The sequence below is a fragment of the Cherax quadricarinatus genome, chromosome 50, assembly GCF_038502225.1.
Source record: "Cherax quadricarinatus isolate ZL_2023a chromosome 50, ASM3850222v1, whole genome shotgun sequence".
NCBI classification, from domain to species: Eukaryota; Metazoa; Arthropoda; class Malacostraca; order Decapoda; family Parastacidae; genus Cherax; species Cherax quadricarinatus.
In genome coordinates, this window is record NC_091341.1 from 20846536 (window position 1) to 20866305 (window position 19770).

Genomic DNA, 19770 nt, shown 5'->3' on the forward strand with positions numbered 1-19770 from the left:
GGCTTGGGTCTGGCTTAGGACTGGCTTAGACCTGGCTTAGGACTGGCTTAGACCTGGCTTAGGACTGGCTTAGACCTGGCTTAGGACTGGCTTGGGTCTGGCTTAGGACTGGCTTAGACCTGGCTTAGGACTGGCTTGGGTCTGGCTTAGGACTGGCTTAGACCTGGCTTAGGACTGGCTTACACCTGGCTTAGGACTGGCTTAGACCTGGCTTAGGACTGGCTTAGACCTGGCTTAGGACTGGCTTAGACCTGGCTTAGGACTGGCTTAGACCTGGCTTAGGACTGGCTTAGACCTGGCTTAGGACTGGCTTAGACCTGGCTTAGGACTGGCTTGGGTCTGGCTTAGGACTGGCTTAGATGTTGCAAATAGGTCACATTCTCAAACTCTAGAAAACTGAGGTGTGAACTCACACTCGAGGTGTGACCTCACACTCGAGGTGCGACCTCGCACTCGATGTGTGACCTCACACTCGAGGTGTGACCTCACACTCAAGGTGTGACCTCACACTCGAGGCGTGATCTCACTTTAAAATTAAGAAAACACTCAAAAAATGTTTCTCTCGCCTCTATCACCTGAAGATGTGTGTCTCAGCACTCGAAAGCGCCCCAGTATTCTCGTTCATTTTGACACAAGAAACTAGCCACTACCATCCACATGATATACACGAGGTACACAATAAACTAGCCACTACCAACCACAGGATAGACACGAGGTACACAATAAACTAGCCACTACCATCCACAGGATAGACACGAGGTACACAATAAACTAGCCACTACCATCCGCAGGATAGACACGAGGTACACAATAAACTAGCCACTACCATCCGCAGGATAGACACGAGGTACACAATAAACTAGCCACTACCATCCACAGGATAGACACGAGGTACACAATAAACTAGCCACTACCATCCGCAGGATAGACACGAGGTACACAATAAACTAGCCACTACCATCCGCAGGATAGACACGAGGTACACAATAAACTAGCCACTACCATCCGCAGGATAGACACGAGGTACACAATAAACTAGCCACTACCATCCACAGGATAGACACGAGGTACACAATAAACTAGCCACTACCATCCGCAGGATAGACACGAGGTACACAATAAACTAGCCACTACCATCCACAGGATAGACACGAGGTACACAATAAACTAGCCACTACCAACCACAGGATAGACACGAGGTACACAATAAACTAGCCACTACCAACCACAGGATAGACACGAGGTACACAATAAACTAGCCACTACCATCCACAGGATAGACACGAGGTACACAATAAACTAGCCACTACCAACCACAGGATAGACACGAGGTACACAATAAACTAGCCACTACCAACCACAGGATAGACACGAGGTACACAATAAACTAGCCACTACCATCCACAGGATAGACACGAGGTACACAATAAACTAGCCACTACCAACCACAGGATAGACACGAGGTACACAATAAACTAGCCACTACCATCCACAGGATAGACACGAGGTACACAATAAACTAGCCACTACCAACCACAGGATAGACACAAGGTACACAATAAACTAGCCACTACCATCCACAGGATAGACACGAGGTACACAATAAACTAGCCACTACCATCCACAGGATAGACACGAGGTACACAATAAACTAGCCACTACCAACCACAGGATAGACACGAGGTACACAATAAACTAGCCACTACCATCCACAGGATAGACACGAGGTACACAATAAACTAGCCACTACCATCCACAGGATAGACACGAGGTACACAATAAACTAGCCACTACCATCCACAGGATAGACACGAGGTACACAATAAACTAGCCACTACCATCCACAGGATATACACGAGGTACACAATAAACTAGCCACTACCATCCACAGGATATACACGAGGTACACAATAAACTAGCCACTACCATCCACAGGATAGACACGAGGTACACAATAAACTAGCCACTACCATCCACAGGATGGACACGAGGTACACAATAAACTAGCCACTACCATCCACAGGGTGGACACGAGGTACACAATAAACTAGCCACTACCATCCACAGGGTGGACACGAGGTACACAATAAACTAGCCACTACCATCCACAGGGTGGACACGAGGTACTCAATAAACCAGCCACTTCTCAGGGACAAATTCAGATCTGAAGATCAACATTGAGATTATCATTGCAAGCTACTGGGCCACACAATACTCATTGCAGTGTTTTCCTCCCACAGTGCAACACTCGCCTGGAAATCCATTGCCGGAGTTTGGAGACGAGATTGGCAATATTACAGTCATCAAGGGACGTGATATTATTTTTACTTGTGTCGTCAAGCACCTGGGACCCTACAAGGTGAGTTGAGACCAGCAGGTCAAGAATCTGGGACCCTACAAGGTGAGTTGAGACCAGCAGGCCAAGAATCTGGGACCCTACAAGGTGAGTTGAGACCAGCAGGTCAAGAATCTGGGACCCTACAAGGTGAGTTGGGACCAGCAGGTCAAGAATCTGGGACCCTACAAGGTGAGTTGAGACCAGCAGGTCAAGAATCTGGGACCCTACAAGGTGAGTTGAGACCAGCAGGTCAAGAATCTGGGACCCTACAAGGTGAGTTGAGACCAGCAGGCCAAGAATCTGGGACCCTACAAGGTGAGTTGGGACCAGCAGGTCAAGAATCTGGGACCCTACAAGGTGAGTTGGGACCAGCAGGTCAAGAATCTGGGACCCTACAAGGTGAGTTGAGACCAGCAGGTCAAGAATCTGGGACCCTACAAGGTGAGTTGAGACCAGCAGGCCAAGAATCTGGGACCCTACAAGGTGAGTTGAGACCAGCAGGCCAAGAATCTGGGACCCTACAAGGTGAGTTGAGACCAGCAGGTCAAGAATCTGGGACCCTACAAGGTGAGTTGTGACCAGCAGGTCAAGAATCTGGGACCCTACAAGGTGAATTGAGACCAGCAGGCCAAGAATCTGGGACCCTACAAGGTGAGTTGAGACCAGCAGGTCAAGAATCTGGGACCCTACAAGGTGAGTTGTGACCAGCAGGCCAAGAATCTGGGACCCTACAAGGTGAGTTGAGACCAGCAGGCCAAGAATCTGGGACCCTACAAGATGAGTTGAGACCAGCAGGTCAAGAATCTGGGACCCTACAAGGTGAGTTGTGACCAGCAGGCCAAGAATCTGGGACCCTACAAGGTGAGTTGAGACCAGCAGGCCAAGAATCTGGGACCCTACAAGATGAGTTGAGACCAGCAGGTCAAGAATCTGGGACCCTACAAGGTGAGTTGAGACCAGCAGGCCAAGAATCTGGGACCCTACAAGATGAGTTGAGACCAGCAGGTCAAGAATCTGGGACCCTACAAGGTGAGTTGAGACCAGCAGGCCAAGAATCTGGGACCCTACAAGGTGAGTTGAGACCAGCAGGCCAAGAATCTGGGACCATACAAGGTGAGTTGAGACCAGCAGGCCAAGAATCTGGGACCCTACAAGGTGAGTTGGGACCAGCAGGTCAAGCACCTGGGACCCTACAAGGTGAGTTGGGACCAGCAGGTCAAGTACCTGGGACCCTACAAGGTGAGTTGGGACCAGCAGGTCAAGCACCTGGGACCCTACAAGGTGAGTTGGGACCAGCAGGTCAAGTACCTGGGACCTTGCACTACCTCAGTTCGCCTCGATTGCCAAAACATTTAGGGGCGCACCAGTTCCCTTGTATTCTAAAAATATATTATTTTTTCCTATAATCTACCTTGTCCATAATTACTGTTGCATTTGCCGTATCTGCTTTCGTAAAGTGAAGTCCAGGATCTTTCCTTAATTCATGGTATAACTCAACAAATACATTTAAATTATACCATGAATTAAAAGCTCCTGGACAGTAATTATAAACAAGGTAGACTATAGCGGGAAAATAAACGTGATATTGGGAGACAGGTAAACTCAGGCGCCTGTTAACCATCCCCCCCCTGGATGCCACCCATCACAGCTTAGATTAACCCGCTAACACCAGCCTGGAAATCGAACCACGGTCCCTTTCTATTAAACACACACACACACACACAGACACCATCAGCCAGGGGGGTTTAACATGTGCTAGACACACCGTCTGAGATGATCCTCACACAATTGCTGGACACTCGTGGTTGTTCTGGCAAATTGCACCGTATTACAGGGGGTCCTTGACCCTTCAGGGAGTCCTGACCCCCTGCGGGGAGGTGCAAGGAGGTGACGGAGGCTGTGAGGGGGAGGGAAGAGAGGGGAAGGGTGTGAGGGGAGGGGGTAAACGATATATAGTAGCATCAGAAGTAATGTGGAGGCTGAGATTGTTGCCTTTTGTGTTGGACCTCCAGTATTACCACTAGTATTACCTCCAGTATTAACTCCAGTATTACCCCCAGTATTACCTCTAGTATTACTTCCAGTGTTACCTCCAGTATTACCCCCAGTATTACCTCTAGTATTACCTCCAGTATTACCTCTAGTATTACCCCCAGTATTACCTCCAGTATTACCTCCAGTATTACCCCCAGTATTACCGCCAGTATTACCTCCAGTATTGCCTCCAGTATTACCTCTAGTATTACCTCCAGTATTACCTCGAGTATTACCTCCAGTATTACCTCTAGTATTGCCTCCGGTATTACCTCCAGTATTACCTCTAGTATTACCTCCAGTATTACCTCCAGTATTACCTCCAGTATTACCGCCAGTATTACCCCCAGTATTACCTCCAGTATTACCCTCAGCATTACCTCCAGTATTACCCGAGTATTACCTCCAGTATTACCTCCAGTATTACCTCAAGTATTACCCCCAGTATTACCTCCAGTATTACCTCTAGTATTACCACCAGTATTGCCTTCAGTATTACCCCTAGTATTACCTCCAGTATTACCTCCAGTATTACCTCCATTATTACATCCAGTATTATCCTCCAGTATTACCTCCAGTATTACCACCAGTATTACCTCCAGTATTACCTCCAGCATTACCTCCAGTATTACCTCCAGTATTATCCCCCAGTATTACCTCCAGTATTACCTCCAGTATTACCTCCAGTATTATCTCCAGTATTACCTCCAGTATCATCCCCCAGTATTACTTCCAGTATTACCTCCAGTATTACCTCCAGTATTACCTCTAGTATTATCCCCCAACATTATCTCCAGTATTACCCCCAGTATTACCTCCAGTATTACCTCCAGTATTACCTCAAGTATTATCCCCAGTATTACCTCCAGTATTACCTCTAGTATTACCCCCAGTATTCCCTTCAGTATTACCCCTAGTATTACCTCCAGTATTACCTCCAGTATTACCCCCATTATTACATCCAGTATTATCCTCCAGTATTACCTCCATTATTACCCCCAGTATTACCTCCAGTATTACCTCCAGTATTACCTCCAGCATTACCTCCAGTATTACCTCTAGTATTATCCCCCAGCATTACCTCCAGTATTACCCCCAGTATTACCTCCAGTATTACCTCCAGTATTACCTCCAGTATTACCTCCAGTATTATCCCCCAGCATTACCCCCAGTATTACCTCCAGTATTACCTCCGGTATTACCTCCAGTATTACCTCCAGTATTACCCCCAAGTATTACCTCTAGTATTACCTCCAGTATTACCTCCTGTGTTACCTCCAGTATTACCTCCAGTATTACCTCCAGTATTATCTCCAGTATTACCTCCAGTATTATGCCCCAGTATTACCTCCAGTATTACCTCCAGTATTACCTCCAGTATTATTCCCCAGTATTACCTCCAGTATTACCTCCAGTATTACCTCCAGCATTATCCCCCAGTATTACCTCCAGTATTACCTCCAGTATTACCCCCAATATTACCTCCAGTATTACCTCCAGTATTATCCCCCAGTATTACCTCCAGTATTACCTCCAGTATTACCTCCAGTATTACCTCCAGAATTACCTCCAGTATTATCCCACAGTATTACCTCCAGTATTACCTCCAGTATTACCTACAGTATTACCTCCAGTACTACCCCCCAGTATTACCTCCAGTATTACCTCCAGTATTACCTCCAGTATTATCCCCCAGTATTACCCCCAGTATTACCTCCAGTATTACTCCAGTATTACCCCCAGTATTACCTCCAGTATTACCTCCAGTATTATCCCCCAGTATTACCTCCAGTATTACCTCCAGTATTACCTCTAGTATTATCTCCAGTATTACCCCCCAGTATTACCTCCAGTATTACATCCAGTATTACCTCCAGTATTACCTCCAGTAATACCCCCCAGTATTAACTCCAGTATTACCTCCAGTATTACCCCCCAGTATTACCTCCAGTATTACCCCCAGTATTACCTCCAGTATTACCCCCAGTATTACCCCCAGTATTACCTCCAGTATTACCTCCAGTATTACCCCCCAGTATTACCCCCAGTATTACCTCCAGTATTACCCCCAGTATTACCTCCAGTATTACCCCCAGTATTACCTCCAGTATTACCTCCAGTATTACCTCCAGTATTACCTCCAGTATTACCCCCCAGTACTACCTCCAGTATTACCCTCCAGTATTACCTCCAGTATTACCCCCCAGTATTACCTCCAGTATTACCTCCAATATTACCTCCAGTATTACCCCCAGTATTACCTCCAGTATTACCCCCAGCATTACCTCCAGTATTACCTCCAGTATTACCCCCAGTATTACCTTCAGTATTACCCCCGGTATTACCTCCAGTATTACCTCCAGTATTACCCCCAGTATTACCTCCAGTATTACCCCCAGTATTACCTCCAGTATTACCTCCAGTATTACCCCCAGTATTACCTCCAGTATTACCTCCAGTATTACCTCCAGTATTACCCCCCAGTATTTCCTCCAGTATTACCTCCAGTATTACCTCCAGTATTACCTCCAGTATTACCCCCAGTATTACTTCCAGTATTACCCCCAGTATTACCTCCAGTATTACCTCCAGTATTACCTCCAGTATTACCTCCAGTATTACCCCCAGTATTACCTCCAGTATTACCCCCAGCATTACCTCCAGTATTACCTCCAGTATTACCTCCAGTATTACCCCCAGTATTACCTCAAGTACTACCCCCAGTATTAGCTCCAGTATTACCTCCAGTATTGCCCCCCAGTATTACCTCCAGTATTACCTCCAGTATTACCTCCAGTATTACCCCCCAGTATTACCTCCAGTATTACCTCCAGTATTAACCCCCAGTATTACCCCCAGTATTACCTCCAGTATTACCTCCAGTATTACCCCCAGTATTACCCCCCAGTATTACCTCCAGTATTACCCCCCAGTATTACCTCCAGTATTACCCTCCAGTATTACCTCCAGTATTATCCCCCAGTATTACCTCCAGTATTACCCTCCAGTATTACCCCCCGTATTACCTCCAGTATTACCTCCAGTATTACCTCCAGTATTACCCCCCAGTATTACCCCCAGTATTACCTCCAGTATTACCTTCAGTATTACCTCCAGTATTACCTCCAGTATTACCCCCAGTATTACCTCCAGTATTACCTTCAGTATTACCTCCAGTATTACCTCCAGTAATAAGAATAGTCTTCTGTATCTTCTTCCTTTACTCCTCCTCCTCCGTGGGAAGTAAAGACAGGAAGGAGAGAGAGAGAGAGAGAGAGAGAGAGAGAGAGAGAGAGAAAGAGAGAGAGAGAGAGATAATCCCTCAGGATTCTCAAGGGATTTCAACAAGTGTGGGTGAGCCAGGGGAGGGAGTCACTCCCTTACAATACTGTAAGTATTTCCCTCCCTCCCTCCCTCCTTCCCTCCCTCCCTCCCTCCCTCCCTGTCTCCTTCCCTCCCTCCTTCCCTCCCTCCCTCCTTCCTTCCCTCCCTCCCTCCCTCCCTGTCTCCTTCCCTCCCTCCTTCCTTCCCTCCCTTCTTCCCTCCCTCCCTTCTTCCTTCCCTCCCTCCCTCCCTCCCTCCTTTCCCCCCTCTCTCCCTCCTTCCCTCCCTCCTTCCCTCCCTCCTTCCTTCCCTCCCTTCTTCCCTCCCTTCTTCCCTCCCTCCCTCCCTCAATCCCTCCCTCCCTCTTTACCTCCCTCCCTCCTTCCTTCCCTCCCTCCCTCCCTTCCTCCCTCCTTCCCTCCCTCCTTCCCTCCCTTCCTCACTCCCTCCCTCCGTCCGTCCGTCCGTCCGTCCCTCCCTCCCTACCTCCCTCCCTCCTTCCCTCCCTCCCTCATTCCCTCCCTCCCTCTTTCCCTCCCTCCCTCCTTCCCTCCCTCCCTCCCTCCTTCCCTTCCTCCCCCCTCCTTCCCTCCTTCCCTCCCTCCCTCCCTCCGCCCCTCCTTCCTTCCCTTTCCTCCCTCCCTTCCTCCCTTCCTCCTTCCCTCCCTCCCTCCGTCCGTCCCTCCCTCCCTCCCTACCTCCCTCCCTCCTTCCCTCCCTCCCTCATTCCCTCCCTCCCTCTTTGCCTCCCTCCCTCCGTCCCTCCCTCCTTCCCTCCCTCCCCCCTCCTTCCTTCCCTCCCTCCCTCCCTCAATCCTTCCCTCCCTCCCTTCCTCCTTCCTTCTCTCCCCTCCTTCCTTCCCTACCTGTCTCCCCTCCCTCCCTCCTTCCCTACCTGTCTCCCCTCCCTCCCTCCCTCATTCCCTCCCTCCCTCTTTCCCTCCCTCCCTCCTTCCCTCCCTCCCTCCCCCCTCCTTCCTTCTCTCCCTCCCTCCCTCCCTCCCTCCCTCCCTCCCTCCCTCCTTCCCTCCCTCCCTCCTTCCCTCCCTCCCTCTCAACCTCCCTCCCTTCTTCCCTCCCTCCCTCCCTCCGTCCCTCCCTCCCTCCGCCCCTACCTCCCTCCCTTCCTCCTTCCTTCCCTCCCTCCCACCCTCCCTCCCACCCTCCCTCCCTCTCCCTCCTTCCCTCCCACCCTTTCTCCCTCCCTCCCTCCCTCCTTCCCTCCCTCCCTCCTTCCCTCCCTCCCTCCCTCCCACCCTCCCTCCCTCCCTCCCTCCCTCCCACCCTACCTCCCTCCCTCCCTCCCTCCCTTCCTCCCACCCTCCCTCCCTCCCTCCCTCCCTACCTCCCTCCCTCCTGCTCTCCCTCCCTCCCTGTCTCCTTCCCTCCCTCCCACCCTCCCTCCCTCCCTCCTTCCCTCCCTTCCTCCCTCCCTCCCTCCCACCCTTCCTTCCTCCCACCCTCCTTCCTCCCACCCTCCCTCCCTCCCACCCTCCCTCCCTCCCTCCCTCCCTCCCTCTCACCCTCCCTCCCTCCCTCCCTCCCTCCCTCTCACCCTCCCTCCCTCCCACCCTCCCTCCCTCTCTCCCTCCCTCCCTCCCTTCCTCCCTCCCACCCTCCTTCCCTCCCTCCCTCCCTCTCTCCCTCCCTCCCTCCCTCGCTTTGCATTTTCATATATAAAAAATTCTGTCAGTCAGGGACTGGACGTCAGGAATCCAGTCGTCAGTCAAGAGAGCAACAGTCAGCTGACTGGTCAACACAGAAGTCAGCTGACTGGTCAGCACAGAAGTCAGCTGACTAATCAACACAGAAGTCAGCTGACTGGTCAAAACAGAAGTCAGCTGACTGGTCAACACAGAAGTCAGCTGACTGATCAACACAGAAGTCAGCTGACTGGTCAGCACAGCAGTCAGCTGACTGATCAACATAGAAGTCAGCTGACTGGTCAGCACAGAAGTCAGCTGACTGGTCAACACAGAAGTCAGCTGACTGGTCAACACAGAAGTCAGCTGACTGGTCAACACAGAAGTCAGCTGACTGGTCAACACAGAAGTCAGCTGACTGGTCAACACAGAAGTCAGCTGACTCATCAACACAGAAGTCAGCTGACTTGTCAACACAGAAGTCAGCTGACTAATCAACACAGAAGTCAGCTGACTTGTCAACACAGAAGTCAGCTGACTGATCAACACAGAAGTCAGCTGACTTGTCAACACAGAAGTCAGCTGACTGATCAACACAGAAGTCAACTGACTGATCAACACAGAAGTCAGCTGACTTGTCAACACAGAAGTCAGCTGACTGATCAACACAGAAGTCAGCTGACTGGTCAACACAGAAGTCAGCTGACTAATCAACACAGAAGTCAGCTGACTGATCAACACAGAAGTCAGCTGACTGGTCAACACAGAAGTCAGCTAACTGATCAACACAGAATCAGCTGACTGATCAACACAGAAGTCAGCTGACTGGTCAGCACAGAAGTCAGCTGACTGATCAACACAGAAGTCAGCTGACTGATCAACACAGAAGTCAGCTGACTGATCAACACAGAATCAGCTGACTGATCAACACAGAAGTCAGCTGACTGGTCAGCACAGAAGTCAGCTGACTGATCAACACAGAAGTCAGCTGACTGATCAACACAGAAGTCAGCTGACTGGTCAGCACAGAAGTCAGCTGACTGGTCAACACAGAAGTCAGCTGACTGGTCAACACAGAAGTCAGCTGACTGATCAACACAGAAATCAGCTGACTGGTCAGCACAGCAGTCAGCCGACTGATCAACACAGAAGTCAGCTGACTGGTCAGCACAGAAGTCAGCTGACTGGTCAACACAGAAGTCAGCTGACTGGTCAACACAGAAGCCAGCTGACTGGTCAACACAGAAAGCAGCTGACTGGTCAACACAGAAGTCAGCTGACTGATCAACACAGAAGTCAGCTGACTGGTCAACACAGAAGTCAGCTGACTGGTCAACACAGAAGCCAGCTGACTGGTCAACACAGAAGCCAGCTGACTGGTCAACACAGAAATCAGCTGACTGGTCAACACAGAAGTCAGCTGACTGATCAACAAAGAAGTCAGCTGACTGGTCAACAAAGAAGTCAGCTGACTGGTCAACACAGAAGTCAGCTGACTGATCAACAAAGAAGTCAGCTGACTGATCAACAAAGAAGTCAGCTGACTGGTCAACAAAGAAGTCAGCTGACTGGTCAACAAAGAAGTCAGCTGACTGGTCAACACAGAAGTCAGCTGACTGGTCAACACAGAAGTCAGCTGACTGGTCAACACAGAAGTCAGCTGACTGATCAACACAGAAGTCAGCTGACTGATCAACACAGAAGTCAGCTGACTGATCAACACAGAAGTCAGCTGACTGATCAACAGTGACCAGGACTGTGTATCTCACGCCCAGAAAAATAACTAATTACCACTAGTGCAACAGGAAAACATGTAGGTCTGACTGTTGTCCCTGTCAATACTGACCCCCAGGGTGTGCTGCTACCTCCAGGGTGTACTGCTAACCCCCAGGGTGTGCTGGTACTCCCGGGTGTGCTGCTTCCCCCAGGGTGTACTGCTACCCCCAGGGTGTACTGCTACTCCCCAGGGTGTACTGCTACTCCCCAGGGTGTACTGCTAACCCCCAGGGTGTACTGGTACCCCCGGGTGGGCTACTACTCCCAGGGTGCACTGCTACCCCCAGGGTGTACTTCTACCCCCCAGGGGGTGCTGCTAACCCCCAGGGTGTACTGCTAGTCTCAGGGTGTACTGCTACCCCAAGGGTGTACTTATTTTTACCCCCAGGGTCTGCTTATTGCTGCCCTAGGGTTGTACTTACTGCCACCCCACAGGGTGTACTTACTATTATTACTGTGTGGTAGACCCGACAGTGTCAACCAGTGTTATTACCAGTACTCTTGATGATGTAATTACCACTGACACTTGCCTAGGGACACACACGCAAGACTCAGCCTTGTACTGACGCCAAGAGCGCGTCTGATGAAGGTGAGGTCACACTGTGAGAGACCTCTACGTGTTAGTGACTACAGAGTGCCAAAGAGTGCAGTGGAGTGAGTATAGACGCTATACGACAGTGTGTGTGTGTGAACACAGTGACAACAGAAGCTCTATCTCTGGGCCCAGGAATCCCAATAACCTGACCTGCGTCAGGTCCATCCTGGAGTACGCAGCACCAGCATGGAACCCCCCACTTGTATAAGCAAGACTAGTCCCGGGGTGTTGAATAGACAGGGACAGGAGCTGAGATTTGAACCCTATTAGCCTGCAACACACACACACACACACACACACACACACACACACACACACACACACACAAACAAACAACAACAACAACAACAGCTAGTAACATCTAAGACTAACACTAGCACTAGAAAAGAAGCCATAGTGAGGTAGGTACGGTGTGGAGCAGCAGACTTAAGCCATGTATGTCTGCCTGGATATACAGAAGACATTAAGATGACAAGGTTGTCCTAGCAGGGAGACGCCAGATGTAGAGAGGGAGATGCTGGAGGGAGAGGAGTGTGAAGATGCTGGAGAGGGAGGAGTGGAAGATGCTGGAGGGAGCGGAGTGTGAAGGTGCTGGAGAGGGAGGAGTGGAAGATGCTGGAGAGGGAGGAGTGGAAGATGCTGGAGAAGGAGTGGAAGATGCTCGAGAGGAAGGAGTGGAAGATACTGGAGAAGGAGGAGTGTGAAGATGCTGGAGAGGGAGGAGTGTGAAGATGCTGGAGAGGGAAGAGTGGAAGATGCTGGAGAGCGAGAAGTAAAAGATGCTGGAGAGGGAGGAGTGCAAGATGCTGAAGAGGGAGGAGTGGAAGATGCTGGAGAGAGAGAGGAGTGGAAGATGCTGGAGAGGGAGGAGTGGAAGATGCTGGAAAGGGAGGAGTGGAAGATGCTGGAGAGGGAGGAGTGGAAGATGCTGGAGAGGGAGGAGTGGAGGGCAGGTAAGAATGCAGAGGGAGGGACGCTGTTGGAGTGTGGGTGAGTGGGAGGAAGTGAGAGGGATGAGAGGTGTTAGACTGAGGGGAAAAGTGAGAGGGACGAGAGGTGTTAGACTGAGGGGAAGGGTGAGAGGGACGAGAGGTGTTAGAGTGAGGGGAAGGGTGAGAGGGACGAGAGGTGTTAGAGTGAGGGGAAGGGTGAGAGGGACGAGAGGTGTTAGAGTGAGGGGAAGGGTGAGAGGGACGAGAGGTGTTAGACTGAGGGGAAGGGTGAGAGGGACGAGAGGTGTTAGACTGAGGGGAAGAGTGAGAGGAAGAAAATCATAATGTCCGGGAAATGGATTTGAGGGGAGATGGGATCAAAGTGTGAGTTGTGTCCCCTCGTGTATGTTGTGCTGTGTCCCCTCGTGTATGTTGTATGTTGTGCTGTGTCCCCTCGTGCATGTTGTATATTGTGTTGTGTCCCCTCGTGTATGTTGTATGTTGTGCTGTGTCCCCTCGTGTATGTTGTATGTTGTGTTGTGTCCCCTCGTGTATGTTGTATGTTGTGTTGTGTCCCCTCGTGTATGTTGTATATTGTGTTGTGTCCCCTCGTGTATGTTGTATGTTGTGCTGTGTCCCCTCGTGTATGTTGTATGTTGTGTTGTGTCCCCTCGTGTATGTTGTATGTTGTGCTGTGTCCCCTCGTGTATGTTGTATGTTGTGCTGTGTCCCCTCGTGTATGTTGTATATTGTGTTGTGTCCCCTCGTGTATGTTGTATGTTGTGCTGTGTCCCCTCGTGTATGTTGTATGTTGTGTTGTGTCCCCTCGTGTATGTTGTATGGCTGTGTCCCCTCGTGTATGTTGTATGTTGTGCTGTGTCCCCTCGTGTATGTTGTATGGCTGTGTCCCCTCGTGTATGTTGTATGTTGTGTTGTGTCCCCTCGTGTATGTTGTATGTTGTGTTGTGTCCCCTCGTGTATGTTGTATGTTGTGTTGTGTCCCCTCGTGTATGTTGTATGTTGTGCTGTGTCCCCTCGTGTATGTTGTATGATGTGTTGTGTCCCCTCGTGTATGTTGTATGTTGTGTTGTGTCCCCTCGTGTATGTTGTATGTTGTGTTGTGTCCCCTCGTGTATGTTGTATGTTGTGTTGTGTCCCCTCGTGTATGTTGTATGTTGTGTTGTGTCCCCTCGTGTATGTTGTATGTTGTGTTGTGTCCCCTCGTGTATGTTGTATGTTGTGTTGTGTCCCCTCGTGTATGTTGTATATTGTGTTGTGTCCCCTCGTGTATGTTGTATATTGTGTTGTGTCCCCTCGTGTATGTTGTATGTTGTGCTGTGTCCCCTCGTGTATGTTGTATGTTGTGTTGTGTCCCCTCGTGTATGTTGTATGGCTGTGTCCCCTCGTGTATGTTGTATGTTGTGCTGTGTCCCCTCGTGTATGTTGTATGTTGTGTTGTGTCCCCTCGTGTATGTTGTATGTTGTGTTGTGTCCCCTCGTGCATGTTGTATGTTGTGTTGTGTCCCCTCGTGTATGTTGTATGTTGTGCTGTGTCCCCTCGTGTATGTTGTATGTTGTGTTGTGTCCCCTCGTGTATGTTGTATGTTGTGTTGTGTCCCCTCGTGCATGTTGTATGTTGTGTTGTGTCCCCTCGTGTATGTTGTATGTTGTGTTGTGTCCCCTCGTGCATGTTGTATGTTGTGTTGTGTCCCCTCGTGCATGTTGTATGTGTTGTGTCCCCTCGTGCATATTGGTGTATGTTGTAAATGTGGCTTCATGTATGTTGGTGTATGTTGTGGGTGTCTTCTCACTCATGTTAGTAAGTTTTGCAAGCAAGGAAAGTGGCTGCTGGAATTCAATCCCAACAAGTGCTGGGTTATCAAAGATGACAAAGGGTAAAGAAGACCGTGAAGTGAGTACAGTCTCGCCGAGTGAGAGGGAGGGGGACACAGAGGTTGTCAACCTCACTCAAGGAAAAGAAAGACCTCGGGGTGAGCATAGTGCCGAGCATATCCCCTGGCAGGAATTCACCGAGTAACCTTTGATGATTCTCAGAAAAAGCCGTCAGGAAACCCACGTGGAACCCACATGGAACCCATACTTGATACAGCACCTGGAGAAACTGGAGAAAGTGTAGAGGTTTGCAAGAAGACTAGTCCAAGAGTTAAGGAGGTCATGAGTTACGAAGAGAAATTTATTCTGACGACACTAGAGGATAGAAGGACCAGGGGAGACATGATAACGACATTCAAAATACTCAGACTTGATAGGGTGGACAGGAACAGCTTTTATTCCTGTCCGGGTACATTAGGACGTAACTGGAAATTATAGACAGAGAGAAGTTAAAGGGATACCAGGAAGTATTTTTTCAGCAGGAAGTGTTAAAAAAAGGCCAGGAGCTGAGACTCGGCCTCTACAACCAAAATTAGGCTAGCATAAATAGGTGAATGGTATAAGTACACACACACACACACACACACACACACACACACATACACACACACACACACACACACACACACACTACTCGTGTAAGCACTTCGACATCTTTCTTGTAATCCCGTCGGCTTTGTCCACACACATTTTCCCTCACGTCATTTATAAACCAAAAATATTCGTGTAAGGCAGAGTTTATATTCAGCAGACACACACACACACACACACACACACACACACACACACACACACGGCAGGATCCATACGCAACTTCAAGAAGAGATATGATAAAGCTCATGGAGCAGGGAGAGTGTACCTAGAAGCGACCAGCGAAGATGTGGGGCCAGGAGCTATGAATCGACCCCTGCAACCACACTTAAAATTAACTCCCTCACACTCCCTCCCCGTCTTTATCCATATTTTCATTGCTAAATCTTTTATTATTCTCATCACCTCATTCTTAGCTATGTTCACTTTTAATTTTCTTCCTCTACATAACCTTCCAAACTCGTCTTTCCAGTCTTAGTAACTTGTGTACAGAGTCTTGCAAGAGCACCGCGTCATCAGCAAACAACAACTGTCACAACTCCCACTTCGTATCAGAATCATCTTTTAGTTCCACATTTTTCTCCCTCCAACACTCCAACACTCCAACACTCCAACACTCCAACACTCACTTTTTACAACCACATCTATAAATATGTTAAACAACCATGGTGACATATATTCCAGTTTCAAGATTACTTTTACTGGAAAATAATAATTCTCTCTCTCTCTCTCTCTCTCTCTCTCTCTCTCTCTCTCTCTCTCTCTCTCTCTCTCTCTCTCTCTCTCTCTCTCTCTCTCTCTCTCTCTCTCTCTCTCTCTCTCTCTCTCTCTCTCTCTCTCTCTCTCTCTCTCTTTCTCTCTCTCTCTCTCTCACGTACCTTAACCTGAGCCTCACTTTCCTCACAAAGACTCTGATATGCTCTATTGTCCCCACGGATTTAGGGCGATTTTGAACCCTAATGAAAAATAGGGGCGCTATTAGTACACCAAGAGATAACATAGTAAGTGTCCGGGGACCAAGACTGTTCAATAGCCTCCTACCAGCCATAAGGAGAATTACCAATAGACCCCTGGCTGCCTTCAAGAGGGAGCTGGACAGATTCTTACATTGGACTACATGCTGCCAGCAGTAACTGCCTAGTTAATCAGGCCCTGATCCACCAGGAGGCCTGGTCATGGACCGGGCCGCGAGGGCGTTAATCCCTGGAACACCCTTCAGGTGTCAACACTTGACTGTTAAGGTTATATGAAGATTTATATAACTCTTCCTGGTGAAGTCTAAAGAAGCCCCTGAGCTTTCCAGCTGAAGTCTACAGACGCCCCTAAGCTTTCCAGCTGAAGTTTATAGACGCCCCTAAGCTTTCCAGCTGAAGTTTATAGACGCCCCTAAGCTTTCCAGCTGAAGTTTATAGACGCCCCTAAGCTTTCCAGCTGAAGTTTATAGACGCCCCTAAGCTTTCCAGCTGAAGTCTACAGACGCCCCTAAGCTTTCCAGCTGAAGTTTATAGACGCCCCTAAGCTTTCCAGCTGAAGTTTATAGACGCCCCTAAGCTTTCCAGCTGAAGTCTACAGACGCCCCTAAGCTTTCCAGCTGAAGTCTACAGACGCCCCTAAGCTTTCCAGCTGAAGTCTACAGACGCCCCTGAGCTTTCCAGCTGAAATCTACAGACGCCCCTGAGCTTTCCAGCTGAAGTCTACAGACGCCCCTGAGCTTTCCAGCTGAAGTCTACAGACGCCCCTGAGCTTTCCAGCTGAAGTCTACAGACGCCCGTAAGCTTTCCAGCTGAAGTCTACAGACGCCCCTGAGCTTTCCAGCTGAAGTCTATAGACGCCCCTGAGCTTTCCAGCTGAAGTCTACAGACGCCCCTGAGCTTTCCAGCTGAAGTCTACAGACGCCCCTGAGCTTTCCAGCTGAAGTCTACAGACGCCCCTGAGCTTTCCAGCTGAAGTCTACAGACGCCCCTGAGCTTTCCAGCTGAAGTCTACAGACGCCCCTGAGCTTTCCAGCTGAAGTTTATAGACGCCCCTGAGCTTTCCAGCTGAAGTTTGTAGACGCCCCTGAGCTTTCCAGCTGAAGTCTACAGACGCCCCTGAGCTTTCCAGCTGAAGTCTACAGACGCCCCTGAGCTTTCCAGCTGAAGTTTATAGACGCCCCTGAGCTTTCCAGCTGAAGTCTACAGACGCCCCTGAGCTTTCCAGCTGAAGTCTACAGACGCCCGTAAGCTTTCCAGCTGAAGTCTACAGACGCCCCTGAGCTTTCCAGCTGAAGTCTATAGACGCCCCTGAGCTTTCCAGCTGAAGTCTACAGACGCCCCTGAGCTTTCCAGCTGAAGTCTACAGACGCCCCTGAGCTTTCCAGCTGAAGTCTACAGACGCCCCTGAGCTTTCCAGCTGAAGTCTACAGACGCCCCTGAGCTTTCCAGCTGAAGTCTACAGACGCCCCTGAGCTTTCCAGCTGAAGTTTATAGACGCCCCTGAGCTTTCCAGCTGAAGTTTGTAGACGCCCCTGAGCTTTCCAGCTGAAGTCTACAGACGCCCCTGAGCTTTCCAGCTGAAGTCTACAGACGCCCCTGAGCTTTCCAGCTGAAGTTTATAGACGCCCCTGAGCTTTCCAGCTGAAGTCTACAGACGCCCCTGAGCTTTCCAGCTGAAGTCTACAGACACCCCTGAGCTTTCCAACTGAAGTCTACAGACGCCCCTGAGCTTTCCAGCTGAAGTCTACAGACACCCCTGAGCTTTCCAACTGAAGTCTACAGACACCCCTGAGGTTCTCTGATTTACTTTTTTTTTTAATAGATGATGTCTTCAACATTCAGTGTTATCAGATGTCCTTAAAAATCGTTAAGGAAGGTCGTGATACAGTCTCTGCTACTAAAGTTCCTCCTGATGTCAGTTTTCCCAGAGTAAAGGTCGGTGGAGGGCTGCTACACCTTCCTGGACCTACTGATGTCTTTCCCTAACCTTCCTCGTCTTTGTGTGGATTCTAACTCTATCTTCTCAAGTGACCTTTCAGTGTTGCTCTGGCCTCACCTCTCTTCCCTGTTCCTGTTAGTTTTTATATGAAGTACTTGCGAACTGTTCTATTGACGTACTTGAGAGCTGTTCTACTGACGTACTTGAGAGCTGTTCTATTGACGTACTTGAGAGCTGTTCTATTGACGTACTTGAGAGCTGTTCTATTGACGTACTTGAGAGCTGTTCTATTGACGTACTTGAGAGCTGTTCTATTGACGTACTTGAGAGCTGTTCTGTTGACGTACTTCAGAGCTGTTCCATTAACGTACTTGAGAGCTGTTCTACTGACGTACTTGAGAGCTGTTCTATTAACGTACTTGAGAGCTGTTCTACTGATGTAGTTCAGAGATGTTCTATTGGTTGATGGTTAACACACACGTGCAACAGTTGGGTATTTTTACTGTTGAAACGTTTCGCCTACACAGCAGGCTTCTTCAGTCGTGTATAGAAGAGGCAGCAGAAGCAACAAATATGCGGAGACGATGTCTTCAGTCCATCACCCTTCAAGACATAGTTTTGTCTCTTACTTATCAACGCCATCTGTTGATCAGATAGTGAACTAAGTCCTGGCCACCGCTTCAACGCCATCTATTGATCAGATAGTGAACTAAGTCCTGGCCCTCTATCGATCGTAACTGGAACTAGCCTCCAGAGTCTTTCCAAACTCTCTCCCAAGTTTTACACAAACTTCTAAAGTGACTTTCTTTCTCACTTTCTCTCTCTCTCTCTCTAACTCACACTCCATTGTGACTAATTCTATTTATTTGCACCAATCAGCCTCCATTTCCTCTGATCAAACCTGACTGGCTACTGTTCCCCAAAAGCCAGATACCACCAATGATTTTTTATCAGTTTATTACTGATCTGTTGTGTTAATTACTGATCTGTTGTGTTAATTATTGATCTGTTGTGTTAATTATTGATCTGTTGTGTTAATTACTGATCTGTTGTGTTAATTACTGATCTGTTGTGTTAATAATCAATAGATTTTAAACAAATCAATTAAAATTTTGGTCTGTTAATTTATGTGTTTGTTTACGACACAAGTAAAAAACTGACGGTCTACCACTGTTAAATGGACCACAGTCGGACCAGGGACCGACCCCCCACTGTTAAATGGACCACAGTCGGACCAGGGACCGACCCCCACTGTTAAATGGACCACAGTCGGACCAGGGACCGACCCCCCACTGTTAAATGAACCACAGTCGGACCAGGGACCGACCCCCACTGTTAAATGGACCACAGTCGGACCAGGGACCGACCCCCCACTGTTAAATGGACCACAGTCGGACCAGGGACCGACCCCCCACTGTTAAATGGACCACAGTCGGACCAGGGACCGACCCCCCACTGTTAAATGGACCACAGTCGGACAAGGGACCGACCCCCCACTGTTAAATGGACCACAGTCGGTCCAGGGACCGACCCCCACTGTTAAATGGACCACAGTCGGACCAGGGACCGACCCCCCACTGTTAAATGGACCGCAGTTGGTCCAGGGACCGACCCCCACTGTTAAATGGACCACAGTCGGACCAGGGACCGACCCCCACTGTTAAATGGACCACAGTCGGTCCAGGGACCGACCCCCACTGTTAAATGGACCACAGTCGGTCCAGGAACCGA

General features: G+C 49.3%; 1 protein-coding gene across 1 annotated transcript in view; it reads left to right on the forward strand.

Moving 5' to 3' along the window:
• LOC128695363 (lachesin) overlaps positions 1-19770 on the forward strand; it is a 262137-nt gene that overhangs the window by 205231 nt on the left and 37136 nt on the right. Inside the window, exon 3 of the mRNA XM_053785883.2 lies at positions 2241-2359. Within this exon, the coding sequence (XP_053641858.1) occupies positions 2241-2359 (119 nt within the window). The remainder of the gene's footprint in view (positions 1-2240; positions 2360-19770) is intronic.